Source organism: Esox lucius, chromosome 19 (assembly GCF_011004845.1).
Source record: "Esox lucius isolate fEsoLuc1 chromosome 19, fEsoLuc1.pri, whole genome shotgun sequence".
NCBI classification, from domain to species: Eukaryota; Metazoa; Chordata; class Actinopteri; order Esociformes; family Esocidae; genus Esox; species Esox lucius.
The window spans coordinates 25,150,669-25,163,941 of NC_047587.1; the positions used below are offsets into that span (position 1 = coordinate 25,150,669).

Consider the following 13,273-nt stretch of genomic DNA (forward strand, 5'->3'; position numbering starts at 1 on the left):
AGAAATATCAACAAGATATATTTTTTTCTACTGTCAGACTGTCAAATCATGACTTATCGGGGCAGATCAGGACAGATGCACTAAAGGCTTACTGACTTAGATGTCATCTATTAACTAGGGTTTATCTCTGGGACTTGTGGTTTTAGGGGCCTAGTATGATCAACAGTCAAGGCTTTGCTTTGATAGTCTATCTGCTGAATGCTGAGATGATCCATAGTAGACATTCTCACTGACTGAGAGGTGTATCTGGTTCTCCAGTGTCCAAGGCTGACTCTGCTAAAGATAAGGAGACATTTGAGACAGGGGAGAAAGGGGAGCAGGAGGAGGAGCTGGGCACCCCATCCTTTCCAGATGTACTTATGGAGGAGGAAGGGACACCTTGTGGAGGTACTGAACTAGACAAATTATATACCAGGTTTTTTTAATCCTGTATACTGACTGGCTGATAGCCGTGGTATATAACATTGTATACAATGGATATGATAACACATCACTTTTTACTGCTCTAATTGCATTTGTAACCAGTTTATAATAGTTATCTCAGGGCTTTGTGTTATATTGCCAATATAACAAGTGATATATTGAACATAGACCACAGCCCTTTTTGCCTTATTGCTTAACTTTTCAAGACTGTTGGAAAAGCATTCCAGGTGCATTCCTAATGAAGCTGGTTGAGGGAAAGTGCAAAGCTGTCATCAAGGCAAAGGGTGGCCATTTTGAAGAATCTAAAGTACACATATTTTGATCTGTTTATATAACACTATTGGTTGCTACATGATTCCATGTGTTACTTCATAGTTTTAATGTATTCACTATTATTCTAAAACATGGAAAATAGTTAAAATATAGAAATAGCATTGAATGAGTAGTTGTGTCCAAACCTTTGACTGGTACTGTATATACATAACTTACTTGTTGTAAAAACAGTTGTATGACTTACAGTTGTAGAAATCGATAGCACAGCAGACATCGTCCTGGTGTTGAAACATACACATTCACAGTTGTAGGCATAGAAATGTTGCATTCTGTCTCTTAGACCTGGTCAAAGACACCGTGGACAGTAGGACTGCCAGTGTGGGGGACTTGGAGGTCAATCCGGTATCCCGAGCCATCGCCCGTCACATGGGCATTGACCTATCACCTGAGGGCCAGGCTGCACGAAACCGCCTGGGCATCGCAATCATAGTGCATGGAGCTCCTCTGTCAGGTAAACAGGGACGGCTCTGTCTCTTTAACCAGTTAATTCATAGTGCATGGAGCTCCTCTGTCAGGTAAACAGGGACGGCTCTGTCTCTTTAACCAGTTAATTCATAGTGCATGGAGCTCCTCTGTCAGGTAAACAGGGACGGCTCTGTCTCTTTAACCAGTTAATTCATAGTGCATGGAGCTCCTCTGTCAGGTAAACAGGGACGGCTCTGTCTCTTTAACCAGTTAATTCATAGTGCATGGAGCTCATCTGTCAGGTAAACAGGGACGGCTCTGTCTCTTTAACCAGTTAATTCATAGTGCATGGAGCTCCTCTGTCAGGTAAACAGGGACGGCTCTGTCTCTTTAACCAGTTAATTCATAGTGCATGGAGCTCCTCTGTCAGGTAAACACAGGCTGCACTGTCATTTTTAACCAGTTTTTTATTTTGTCAATCACAAAGTGCTTTTACAAAAACACCTGGCCTTAAACCCCAAGGAGCAAACAACAGTAGTGTCATAGGTTACAATCAATCCTGTTTCCATTCAAATACGTCATGGAAAAAGTAGTCATTATAACTGCAGCGTATTTCCTTTATCTTCACAATATTCTATCACCCCTTCAACAACTGCCTGCCATTAGCTGTGTTAAATATCACGCAGTGCTGCTGTCACGTTTGACAATCCAATCTGCCTCATCGCTATCTCCCACTCATGACAGTTGCTGACCCTAGGTCCAGATAGTAGTATGTGACGTTTCACTGTGACCTCAGTGGCGCTGAGAAAACCTCTTATCTGTGTGCAGGGAAAACAGGCACAGCAGTAAGTCTGGCCAAGCGCTACGGCGCAGCATGTCTGAGCGTTGACGCTGTGGTGCTGGAGGCGCTGTCCTCAGGGGTCACCTCTGCAGGGATGCAAGCCCGCAAGCTGTGTGCCAAGGCTGCCGTGGAGCATGCTCAGAAGAGGGAGGAAGAGGCCGGTGAGTCTCAGCTTCATAGATTGGTATTTATGGTGTGTCTCCCCATGAAGATGGCCGATACCTGTAGCAAACTCAGCACATTTCTAACAACGTAATTCTTTCAAGGTGCCTGACAAATAAAACCATGAACGGAAAGATAACACAAAGCATGAGCATAAAACATTGCAAAATAATAGTAAAATAACATTACTGTAGATGCGATTTGGACTGTTATTATATGACTGTTATTAGGGCATTAAAGCATTAAACCAACTGTGGATGAACTCTGTGCTGACGGCTGTGGTTGAGCTGTCGGTATGTCTGCAGCCCAGGCAGTGACAGAGGTGATGGGACCTGGAGGTCAGGGAGCTGCCGTTCTGAGTGTGGAGGCCGTAGCCAGACACACGGCTGAGGGCAGTCAGGTCAGCGACCCCAAAGCCCCCACTTCCTCCATTTCCACACGTAACAAGAACAGTGTCGTGTGTGGGAAGAGGACGGACAGATCACAGCCCATGGCCCCCTCAGTGGTAAGACCGTCACACAACATTAAGCCCTCCCACGTCACCGCAGTTTCACGGCCCATAACGCCTCCTTCCTGGCCAGGGCGGTGGTCCAATCCAGCAGCAGCTGAGCGTCAGCGTGAGCCGTGTGGGGGAGCTGGACCTGATGAGCTGCCTGCTGCCAGACCAACTGCTGGTGGACATCCTCTCAGAGAGACTGCAGGTAACATTCAATGCTGAGACACTTGTACCGGGAGCCTTCGCGGGCCTCCCATCGGTTGGTCTACGATGGACTCCCAGTAAGTCTCCTGGGTGATCCCTGAGTGTGTGGCTGTTCACCGTCCCCCTGGCAGCTGAGTGACTGTCACCGCGGTGTGGTGGTGGACGGCCTGGAGACGCTGTATTGCCGCTCCCCCAGCAGTGCCCTGCAGATCATCCTCAGCGCCTTCAACAACAGACGCTTCATCTACATGGTGAACCTCTCCAACAGCTACTGTGCCTTCAAGGCCGAGGAGAAGGCCCAGAGAGAGGCGGACGGTGAGGACACGCTGGGAGAGCGTTCAGCTGAACCATGTGGAGACCGCTCCTACGCGGTGGGGGTTGTAATGGTTCTCCCTCCTTGGCAGAGCTTTTACGGAGGGAGCAGGCAGAGAAGGAGAGGCTGCACTTGCAGGAGATGGATGAGGAGGAGTATGATGCCCTTCCGGAGGAGGAGAAGGAGCGCATCAACCTCCGACACCGTGAAGAGCTGAGAGAGCGAAAGCGAAGGTATTGGATGATACACACATTAAGTAGAGCAATATTATGGTTACAGTCATCTGATGTAAAGGGTCTAGTTGATAAAGACTGTGACGTAAATGAGGAGACTGTTAGCTATGCTAAACACATGGAAACATTTGTGCATGTTATAGGGAACATGAGCGGGCAGAAAGGGAGCAAGAGGGGAGGAGACAACAAGAGGATCTGGAGAGACTGAGGGAAGAAGAGGAGATGAAAAAGAAAAACAAGAAATGCAAGAAGGAGCCTCCCAAGGAGGATGTTTCAGGGAAGCAGGTTGGTGTTAAATGGATAATTCGTCCAAAAATCACATAAAACACTCCAAACTAAGACAAGTGGTGTTGTTTACCTCAAAGAACATGACAATGTTGTATTCCTCAAAATAAAGTTTACATTTTCGAGATACATTCATACAACTCATTTCAAATAAACGGGTACTACCTGTGTTTGTACCATAATACCATAATTACTTTTTCTAACCATAAAACACAGATGATAAACTGACCGAATAGAAGCTTGGAGAGCGGCTCATTGGGTGCGATGGTGAACATGTTAATCCTCATCCCTTGCCCAGAATATCCGGAGGCAGGGTGAACTTTGTGTATTATAACATAGCAATCAAAAGTATTACTTACAATCTGTCTCGTCTCCACAGGGGTAAACTACGTAACTTGATGGAAATGTATTAAAATGTTTCTCGCAAAAATTGTATGTCTCGTTGGTGAAGTTGCTTGTCCCACAATACAAAGTCGACTTCGATACTTACAAACAAAGGAAATCCAGAAGTTCAAAATGTATTTATCAAATGCACCAAATAACACAACGTCATCCTGCACAATGACATTCTTGTGACATGGCACCAAAAATATAGCAATAATATAGTGTAAACTAGCAGCAATTTTTAAAAGTTAGGCAAAGCAACCTTTCTTCACATAGCTTGTTAAGGTTAAGGTTTTGCGCTTACCTCGATCGCTGGCGAAGAACAGAAGCTATGTATGGTGGATGTAGGAAATAGTTTGCTAGTGCCCGTTTGAATTCAGCCATTTCTGCCGGCTGTTTTGTCAGTGTTCAGTTTAAAAAATTTATTACTGTTCACCAAATGTAGTTTGAAGTGTTTTGGAGTAGTTTTCCGCTTGCAATGCAGCTTTAGCGGTACAAAACGTTTCCATTCATGAATTTGGGTGAAGCTAATAACGCTAATTACAGACTGGCACAGAGCTGAATAATGGATTGTTTGAAAAAAATCTTTTGGCGAGTGAACTTTGAGAAAAATATGAATTTTGGATGAACTATCACTTTAAGATTAGCTCATTTCAGTCAACGTTGTCACACATTGACAGCATTATGAATGACGTTGCTTAGAAACACATTATAGGAATCAAAGCGATATAAGAGATTATACATGTTTGCTTATAACCCAGTTATACCCATGTAATAACAACATTTCACCATGTTTTTATAACACCACACGTATGTAGACTTGTAGACTTGACTGACATATATTGTTATTTGGTAGACGGTTATGAAAGCTACATAAAAGTATCATAAACCACAAATGCTATTACACCATACCTGTAAATAATGTGACTAAGGATTGCTATTTCATTACCATTTTACAGTAATTTGGCACACATTGATGTCGTGTGTACTACCACAATACTCAAAAATTTCAACTGCAAGACAAAACACTATTTACATTTTCCATACTGACATTTTATAGTTCAGCAAATATTAGTATAAATGCCATAGCTGTATTTTTATAGCTGTTTTGTCACTAAGCTGTTATTAACATTCTTTGTTCTTTACTTTGTGCAACTTTGAATGGTTACATAGAAATTATGAAATCGGTATGTAAGTCTCAATCATCCATACCAAAAATGGGTCTTATCCTCCTCCCCAAATCTACACCCACATTTATATGTTCATAAATGGATGACATATTCCTCCTATATTCTTACTTCACACTGACAGTCTGCAAGTGCACTACGTTCAGAGACAAAACTGGATCAGCCAATGAAAGATGGGAGGAAAATGTCCTTCTGTGCTGATGGCAAGGAGTCTAAAGACTCACCCACAGAGGGCACTAGAGAACCAGATGAGGGACCCAAGAAGAAGAACCCCAAAGAAGGCGAGTCAGGAGGGCAGGAGGAGTTGCTGTTACCAAATGAAAACCCAGAGAAAGAAATGGTATATTTCCCCTATACATGTTGAGCATACACAGCTATTATATTAACTAAAACTACCATTTATAACTGGCACCCAGATCAATTATTCAGTTGCTGTTTAACTGGCCTGTGATTTAACTCAGAATGAGTCCTATTATCTCCCTGTCCTTCTGTTCTCATTAGTCCACTGAGGAAGACTCCCTGCTGTTTTCTCGGTTTAAGCTCTATGAGCAGAGCCAGCCCCAACTCATTCACATCCTACAGTTCTGGGACAGGACCCAGGGCCAACTCCTCCAGCCCCTGTTCTCTGAAGACTACCCCCAGGAGCTGGAGGATGTAGCCCATGAGCGACAGGCCCCTTCTGGCAAGAAGTCCAGAAAAGAGCGGGAGAAGGAGAAATTGGAGAAGGAGAAAATGGAGAAGGAGAAGCTGAAGGCAGATGCCACAGATGTGAAGCTGATGTCTCCAGCCCCAAGCCAGGCCATTCTATCAGGGGACGGTTCTGAAGGAGGGGACAGGGAGGCCGCACCCGAGTCTGTGCCTCATATCATCCTCCATGTTACTGGGAGGGACTATCCTAGCGGAACAGAGATCCTGAAGAGCAACAAACTGCCTCCCCTTGATGAGGTAGATAGTCCATTTGTTTTTCCTTCCGGGTTATTGTCCTTTCCACCAGAAGTATTTCTTGTTCTTTAACCTGAGTTCTGTGTGTGTTTCCCAGGTGTTGGACGGTCTAGGGTTGGGACCCAAAGGCCCCCCTATCCCCCCACCCACCACCTTCTCTGTCGTCCCCTACCCTAACAAGAGGCCTGTGCCCAGTGCTCAGGAAATTGGTTGCTTCACCTTGATGGTGCCCTCAGCCCTGGAGGATCCAGCCGGGGAGAAGAAGGAGGTGGAAGTTGAGTCTGAAGCTCAAGGCCCGGTCAAGGTGATGGTCCTTCTCAGCAAATACTAGAGGAACTCAACCCATCCCAAAACTGTCGAATTCCCAGCATGTTCAAGTTACGTGTTCGATTTTTGCTTTATCTAAAGAAGGGTTGTTGAGGATACTAATATCTCTGAAACACTTGTACACATGCCGTGCGTATATGTTTATTGAAATTGCCTGAGTGGATGTTATGGTTGAATCAAAGCCACAAATAACTAAATGGGTCTTACAGCAGGAGGTAGGTGGTCCTTCAAAAGTGCGAGGGAAGAAGGCAGACGGAGGCAGGGAGAGTCAGAAAGACAAGAGACGCACTCCAGCTAAGAAAGGCGCCAGAACCAGTGACTGCCGCTCCCCTCTCAGCTCTGTGACTCCCTTACCTGACACTGAGCAGGAGTCCCAGCAGGAGTCCCAGCAGGAGTCCCAGCAGGAGCGCAACCAGCGGTGACAGAGATGCTACGCACTATGTGAATACATACAGTGCACCCTGATTTAACTTAACTGTGACTGAAAGTTTCATGTTGACTTCTGTAGGCTCACCACATTCCGCTGGATTGTCCCACCCAATGGAGAAGTGACCCTGAAAATCTGGTTCCACTCGAAAGTCCCCTGCAAGTTTGACCAAACACTGAACTTTGAGTTGTTGGGTACAAAGAGACATTATCAGGTGTATTGCAGGGGCATTTGTGCATACCCGTCCATCAGCAGAGACATAAAGTGAGCATTAGTTGTTTCTATTATGTTTTTTATTCTTTGGAAAATGCAACCAATTGATAAACTGTCTGAGATGTTGTTTGTATGTTTATCATCACTGCTAGTGATGTGTTGAGTCTGTGTCATTTGGTCTATTCCAGGACAGTGTTTGCCCACAGTAAGAGGGTTCTTAAGTCTGATCAGGTGCTGCCGAAGACCTACATCATTCACTCTGGCCTCTATGATTTTGGCCCACTGCTCTGTGGGAAAACCAGAGATAGGTTTGTTTTTTGGAGGCATTGTTATTTGGCCAGTCTTTCAGGTGTATTTTCTATTATGAACATTTGTGTTGGGATGAACTGGCACTATCCTCTGAGTGTATTCAAGGAAACCATGATGTATTTCCTGTAACATACTGTAGGTATAAAGAGAGGAAGTATCCTGAGAACATGGAAAGGCTGGTGATACACAACAACTCGCCACTTGATGCTGACATCCACTGCTGCTTTCAGCATGACACCAAGGCCACCACCTACCTACTGGACCCTCCCAACATGACCCTCAAGCCCAACGACAGACAAGTAGATGACCACAACTATTCAGAACGTCATACAATGTAGACTGAGCTAGCAGCATTGTCTGAGTGCCTGTCACTAATATGGGGTTGATTGTAACAAACCTTAAACAATTATCAGCCTAGCTGCATTTTGTAGTTTCAAGGGTGTGTCAGAAATATGTGGGCTATTTTCACAACCAGATATACCGGCACAGTACAGGGTGACAACGTGAAAGGGCAGGGGTTCTATGAAGGTAGAATGTCAGGAATGTCTATTATCTGACTCTACTAACCAGATGTGCCCTGGCAGGAACTGACAGTGTGGGCGTACCCCACTAGCCTGGGGCTGATAGAGGACAGTGTGGTGTGTTGCATCAAAGACAACCCAGAGCCAGTCATCTTCCGCTTCTCCTGTCGCGGGGTCCGGCCTGAGCTGGAGATCGATCGCAGGCAGCTGAATTTTGAAAGGACCGCGCTGAACAGGTCTGGAATGAATGACTTAAGGAGTTGACCCATTGTACTGAACTACCGTAGAGCTTCAGTTCCACAGGAGGAGATTTTGTTTTGGTCACGGTGGTTGTCTGTTGACCACTGCTCCGTTCTGTGAACGCCAGGAAGGACACGCGGAGACTGTTCCTGCGCAACAACACTCTGCTGCCGGCAGCTTGGAGGCTGAGTGGTCTGGAGGTGCTGGGGGACGAGTTCAGCGTGTCCCAGGACCAGGGCGTCATCCTGCCGCAGGCTGACTTCAGCATGCAGATGCACTTCAAACCCATGAAGCCCATCAACCTGAAGAAAGCCATACGCCTGGAGGTGCAGCACTGAATGACTATGGATTGATTTTCTGCCATTGTGTGTTTCAGCGTTTCCCCAACCGTTTTTCTGGGTTGATGTGCGTTCTAGGTGTCAGATGTGGAGAACATCCTGGGCATTGTACACACAGAGAACATCCAGATTGTTGCAGAGGCCTACGATGTGGGTGTGGACATCCAGTTTCCAAAAGGTCTTTGAAGGAGTTTTCATGGACAGATACGCTTGTCTCTTTCACACACGCACGTGTACCAGATCCCTCTGTTTGAGAGTCTTTAAAAAAAAGAAATGAATAAATGCTGTTTTCCTTGATCTACGGTACATGTATTCATGTCTTAGGGTCTGGCAGCGTTCTAGATTTTGGAACCATGAAAGTGTCTGAGGAGGTGCAGTGTTGCTTGTACATTAAAAACAAAGGCAAATATGATGTAGCTTTCAAGTGAGTACCAATCAACTTACCTAACCCTTAGGAATGAATCCATGTTCAACCACTCTCTCCAAATGAAGCGCATTTCCCACCTCGCCCTATCTCTTCCAGGTTCATGCTGGAGCCCTCAGACCCAGCCATGCCAGATATTAAGCAGATACTCACCATCACTCCCCAGACCGGCACCATCCCACCCACGGACCGGCCCACAACGGTCCAGTTTGTCTTCCACCACGATAAGGAGGTGTCCATCCGAGAGCAGGCAGTTGTGTCCTTAAAAGTAATTAGGCTCCACCTGACACAATTTTTTTTTAAATGAAGTGGTTTGCTAGTATCTTGTATCTGTGTCCTCTGGGGTGTTCAAAATATCTACGTTTTGTTCCAGGTGATTGACCCGAGTATTGCAGAGGGTTCAGGGATCGTTGGCAGTGTTCCCATCAGAATGTCGGTCCAGTCCGTCTTCTCCAAATACAGCATCACGCCCTCCAATGGCATCAACTTTGGCCCACTGGTCTACGGCTGCCGCAGGACACAAACGTTCAAAATAGAGAACCGGGGCGAATTTGACATCCGCTTCAACATGAGCAGAATGTGTAAAGAGCTGCCTCAGCCTGCCTACAGGAGAGGGTATGATCCCCACTCTGACCTCATCTCCCTACCAACACGTTCTCTGTAGAACCAAAACTCATGGGATGGCTCTATGTGTCACTGCAGCGTCGTGGGGAGAAGAACATCGCGGGATAGCCACTCTGCTAAACCCCTCACCGGAAACAAAGTGCGGCGAGCTGAATCCATCCAGAAGGACGCGGGCACTTCTACTCAGGTGAGATGTTCTCCTGGCGTTTCAGTACACTTACGAATACCAGTGTGACCTGAGCAGTTTTAAATGACCATGGTGATATGTGTGTGTCCCTAATCTGCCATCGTCCCTTCCCACCTCACCAACTGCCGGTGCGTGCAGACCCGTGTCACCGTGGGCGTGTTCACGGTGTCGCCGGCGTTTGGTACCCTCGCCGCGGGCACTCACCAGGTGGTCACGGTGGACTGTGTGGCTGAGCTGATAGGACGTTGGCAGGAGTGCCTGGCCCTGGACGTCACCGATCGAGACCCCTCAGACAATCCAGGGGGTATCCCCTACCAGCTGGTGGCGGAAGTGTGCGTTCCAGGTGCGTCTATGAGTTAGTGTTGTAACACTACCCCTGGCCTAGACATTCAAAATAAGGACTCTCTTAACCAGTTGTGTATTTTCCACAGGGATCGCATACAAAGACATTGCCTCCATATTTGAGGAGCACAGGATCTGCAAGACCAGCGCCATGTTGTACAGCGAGCAGTTCCGGGATTCCATGGGCGTCTATATTCAAGACGAGAACAAATTTGTTTTCAGTAATGTTCTGGTGGGTCAGTTAGTCAAAGCCCGCTTCCGCCTCACGAACAATGGCAAGGTGCCCTGCGAGCTGAGCCTTGCAGTCAAGTCTGTCCCTACTAAGGTAGTGTGGGCGGCTCTCTGTTATCTGACCTGCGTACTGTATTCATGAAACTGAGACTGTGTGTATGTCCGTGTGAGCGGTATCTGTCTGTCCGTTGCAGATGTCCTCGCGTAGCGCCGACGTGTTTGAGCTGACCCCCAGCAGGCTGAGCATCCCCAGTCATTCTCATGCCTATGCCCAGATCACCTTTTCCCCACAGACCATTCAAACTTACCATGCCATGTTTGAGGCCACCTTAGAGGGATCTACCAGGTACAAACATCAGTTTGTGTGTCTGTGCATACCTGTGTGTGTGCGTGTGTGTGTATTGTACATTTTAACGACAGTTGTGAGAACCTCGCAGGTGTAATAAAAGAGTAGAGCATTTTGCCGCTCCTCAAAGATAGAACAGATTCTTTAGGTTGATTGGTTAGGTTTAGGGGTAACATTTAAGTTTAGGGGTAATAGTTAGGGTGAGGGTTAGGGCTGAAGGGACTTTTGATTGGAATACATTTTTGTTCAACATTTTGTGTGCTTATATGTGCACAACAATTTTAATAAACAAATACTTATAGTTTGGATTTTGAAAACACCCATAAGTGTTGTTGCCGTTTAATCTTATTTCCTGTACTTTTTATTTTTATATTTGGAAAATGGTTAAATATTAATTCTTCCTAAATGTTTATCATAAATGATATTGAAGTATTTTTCCAATATTTATTTCTAAAATTAACAAAACACAGTGATAAGTTGGTTTTGTAAGACACAGTTCTGTTATTAACATGGAATGAAGCGAATTAAATTATTATTACAGTCCACGCACCTGCTTTCATATGCTGTGTCATATCGTGTTTGTAAAACGATTTGGTCAAGCTAGTTTGCAGAAGTTCTCACTCTGATACATTGGCACGATTCAATGCAGCATGAAGGGATTTCTTAATACTGACAGATTCGTTAGAGTGTGAAGGTGTCTGTGGGGAAAAGGTAGATGTGTGGGGGGAAATATTTGTCTCATTATTCACATCTGTATTTCCTAGTCTACCACCCACGGGCATGGGCAAGCCCAAAGCATTGGTGTTTGAATTAATGGGTGACAGCAACCTGCCCAGTGTGAATGTTCTGAGGCCAGTCCTGAGGACCAGCCGTGGAGAACCACTGCTGCACTTTAAACGGCTGCTGGTGGGTCGGAACCAGACCCTGCCCCTGGTGTTGAAGAATGATGCCAATGTACCCGCTCAGGTGAGAACAGCCCCCATTCATATTCACATACCATTGTAAAGGATGTGATTCATGTTGTTTTTATACTACGATAGTTTTATTTTGATGAACGAGACCAGGGTGCCGCATTTACGCTGGAGATAAAAGATGTAACTGTCTAAGTGGGTAAAAATGGAAGGTAACGTGTGGCTGCTGAAGTGTGAAGACGTCTCTCTGTATGAGTCCTGGATTTGAGCGGTGACAGGAAGTCTGCCTCTGTAAGTCCTTCCAGTTCCACAGAAAAAACGCTTTGTTGGGAAGAAACTGAAAGACTGGAACAATTCTGTCATTACCAGCACCAGCAGATGTTTGACGGAGAGGACATTGTCTGGTTTTTTTTTACTCCTTCCAGGTCAGCAGTCTGACGAAAGCTCTTGTGCTTCCGTGTGTTCGGCCTTAAGGCTCACCAGGAGTTTGTCATCTTTTGGTGTGGATGGAACATTTTATTTACATGTCGTGACAACATTATTTAAATGAGGTCATGTCCACGACAGTTGATGTAAATGATGGTGCTGTTACTCTCCATGCTGTTCACTCACCGGCGTTATTTCCCTGACTGGACTTTGAACAGGTTCACATGGATCTTCTAGATAACATGGGGGTGTTCACCCTGAGAGCTGTTCCCAACTCCACCCGCAGCTACACCTCCTCACGCATGGAGGCAGAAGCTGGCACAGGTTGGTGCAGCCTACCGCTGGTGGATGACAAGCCCACAGAGACAGGGCATAGTAACAGGACTGTTTCCCTCCCCTCAGAGAGACAGATGGCACACACAGCCTCAGTGGTGCTGTTTGGGGGCCAGCAGGCAGAGTTTGAGGTGGACTTCAGTCCTGTGTTTGCTCAGAGCTTTGAGGCCAACGTGCGCCTTCAAGTGGTGGACAATCAATATGGGGAGACGGTGGTTCATCTCCAAGGGGAAGGCTACCATGACATCATCTCCCTGGACAACATCAGCAGCAGGGATCCACAGGAGGACTCACCAGACAGTAAGACCGTGCAGCCTTTTACGTTTACGTACTTCATGAAGGGTTTCTAAGACTTATTCCCTGAAATCGTCCTTGTATTTTGTACCCAGACAAGGGGGACCTGCTGTCCTTTGGGGACTGCCACGTGTCTAGGCCCTACCAGAAGACCTTCACCATGACCAACCTGAGCAGCGGTGACGTGCTGAGGTTCGAGTGGCTGGCCAACAGCCCCCCGGTCTGCTTCTCTCCCCAGGTGGGCCATCTCCATGCAGGCTGCGCTAAGGAGGTGACCGTGACCTTCTGCTCAGGGCAGCCCTTGGTGCTGAGTGCCCAGCCGGTGAAGTGTAAACTGTGCAGGGTGACGTTCCCGCAGCCGGTAGACCAGGTCCCTGACTGGGATGACCGCCTCAGGACTGTCAAGTGGGTCAGCTCTGGAAAACAGCTGGGCAGTCAACAGCCTGCAAAGCAGAAGGTGAAGTTACACACACACACACACGTGGGTCTGTCAGCTTGGAAGAAGTGGAATCTTTAATCTTTTTTGTCCTATAACATGAAAATGTATTTAATGAAGAAGCTTTAGTTGCACT

The 13,273-nt window shown here is 46.4% G+C and overlaps 1 protein-coding gene across 1 annotated transcript in view; it reads left to right on the forward strand.

Annotated features, from left to right (window-relative positions):
- The window catches only part of hydin (HYDIN axonemal central pair apparatus protein), an 83,285-nt gene that overhangs the window by 55,285 nt on the left and 14,727 nt on the right, over positions 1-13,273 (forward strand). Inside the window, exons 37-65 of the mRNA XM_034288481.1 lie at positions 259-387; positions 1,037-1,207; positions 1,990-2,163; positions 2,470-2,669; positions 2,746-2,865; positions 2,996-3,179; positions 3,269-3,410; positions 3,554-3,695; positions 5,391-5,606; positions 5,768-6,211; positions 6,306-6,512; positions 6,745-6,953; positions 7,044-7,226; positions 7,364-7,483; positions 7,624-7,783; positions 8,069-8,241; positions 8,373-8,571; positions 8,662-8,761; positions 8,908-9,007; positions 9,107-9,275; positions 9,381-9,622; positions 9,710-9,818; positions 9,957-10,161; positions 10,250-10,485; positions 10,586-10,737; positions 11,502-11,703; positions 12,293-12,398; positions 12,477-12,707; positions 12,797-13,158. Of these exons, the coding sequence (XP_034144372.1) occupies positions 259-387; positions 1,037-1,207; positions 1,990-2,163; positions 2,470-2,669; positions 2,746-2,865; positions 2,996-3,179; positions 3,269-3,410; positions 3,554-3,695; positions 5,391-5,606; positions 5,768-6,211; positions 6,306-6,512; positions 6,745-6,953; positions 7,044-7,226; positions 7,364-7,483; positions 7,624-7,783; positions 8,069-8,241; positions 8,373-8,571; positions 8,662-8,761; positions 8,908-9,007; positions 9,107-9,275; positions 9,381-9,622; positions 9,710-9,818; positions 9,957-10,161; positions 10,250-10,485; positions 10,586-10,737; positions 11,502-11,703; positions 12,293-12,398; positions 12,477-12,707; positions 12,797-13,158 (5,387 nt within the window). The remainder of the gene's footprint in view (positions 1-258; positions 388-1,036; positions 1,208-1,989; positions 2,164-2,469; positions 2,670-2,745; positions 2,866-2,995; positions 3,180-3,268; positions 3,411-3,553; positions 3,696-5,390; positions 5,607-5,767; positions 6,212-6,305; positions 6,513-6,744; positions 6,954-7,043; positions 7,227-7,363; positions 7,484-7,623; positions 7,784-8,068; positions 8,242-8,372; positions 8,572-8,661; positions 8,762-8,907; positions 9,008-9,106; positions 9,276-9,380; positions 9,623-9,709; positions 9,819-9,956; positions 10,162-10,249; positions 10,486-10,585; positions 10,738-11,501; positions 11,704-12,292; positions 12,399-12,476; positions 12,708-12,796; positions 13,159-13,273) is intronic.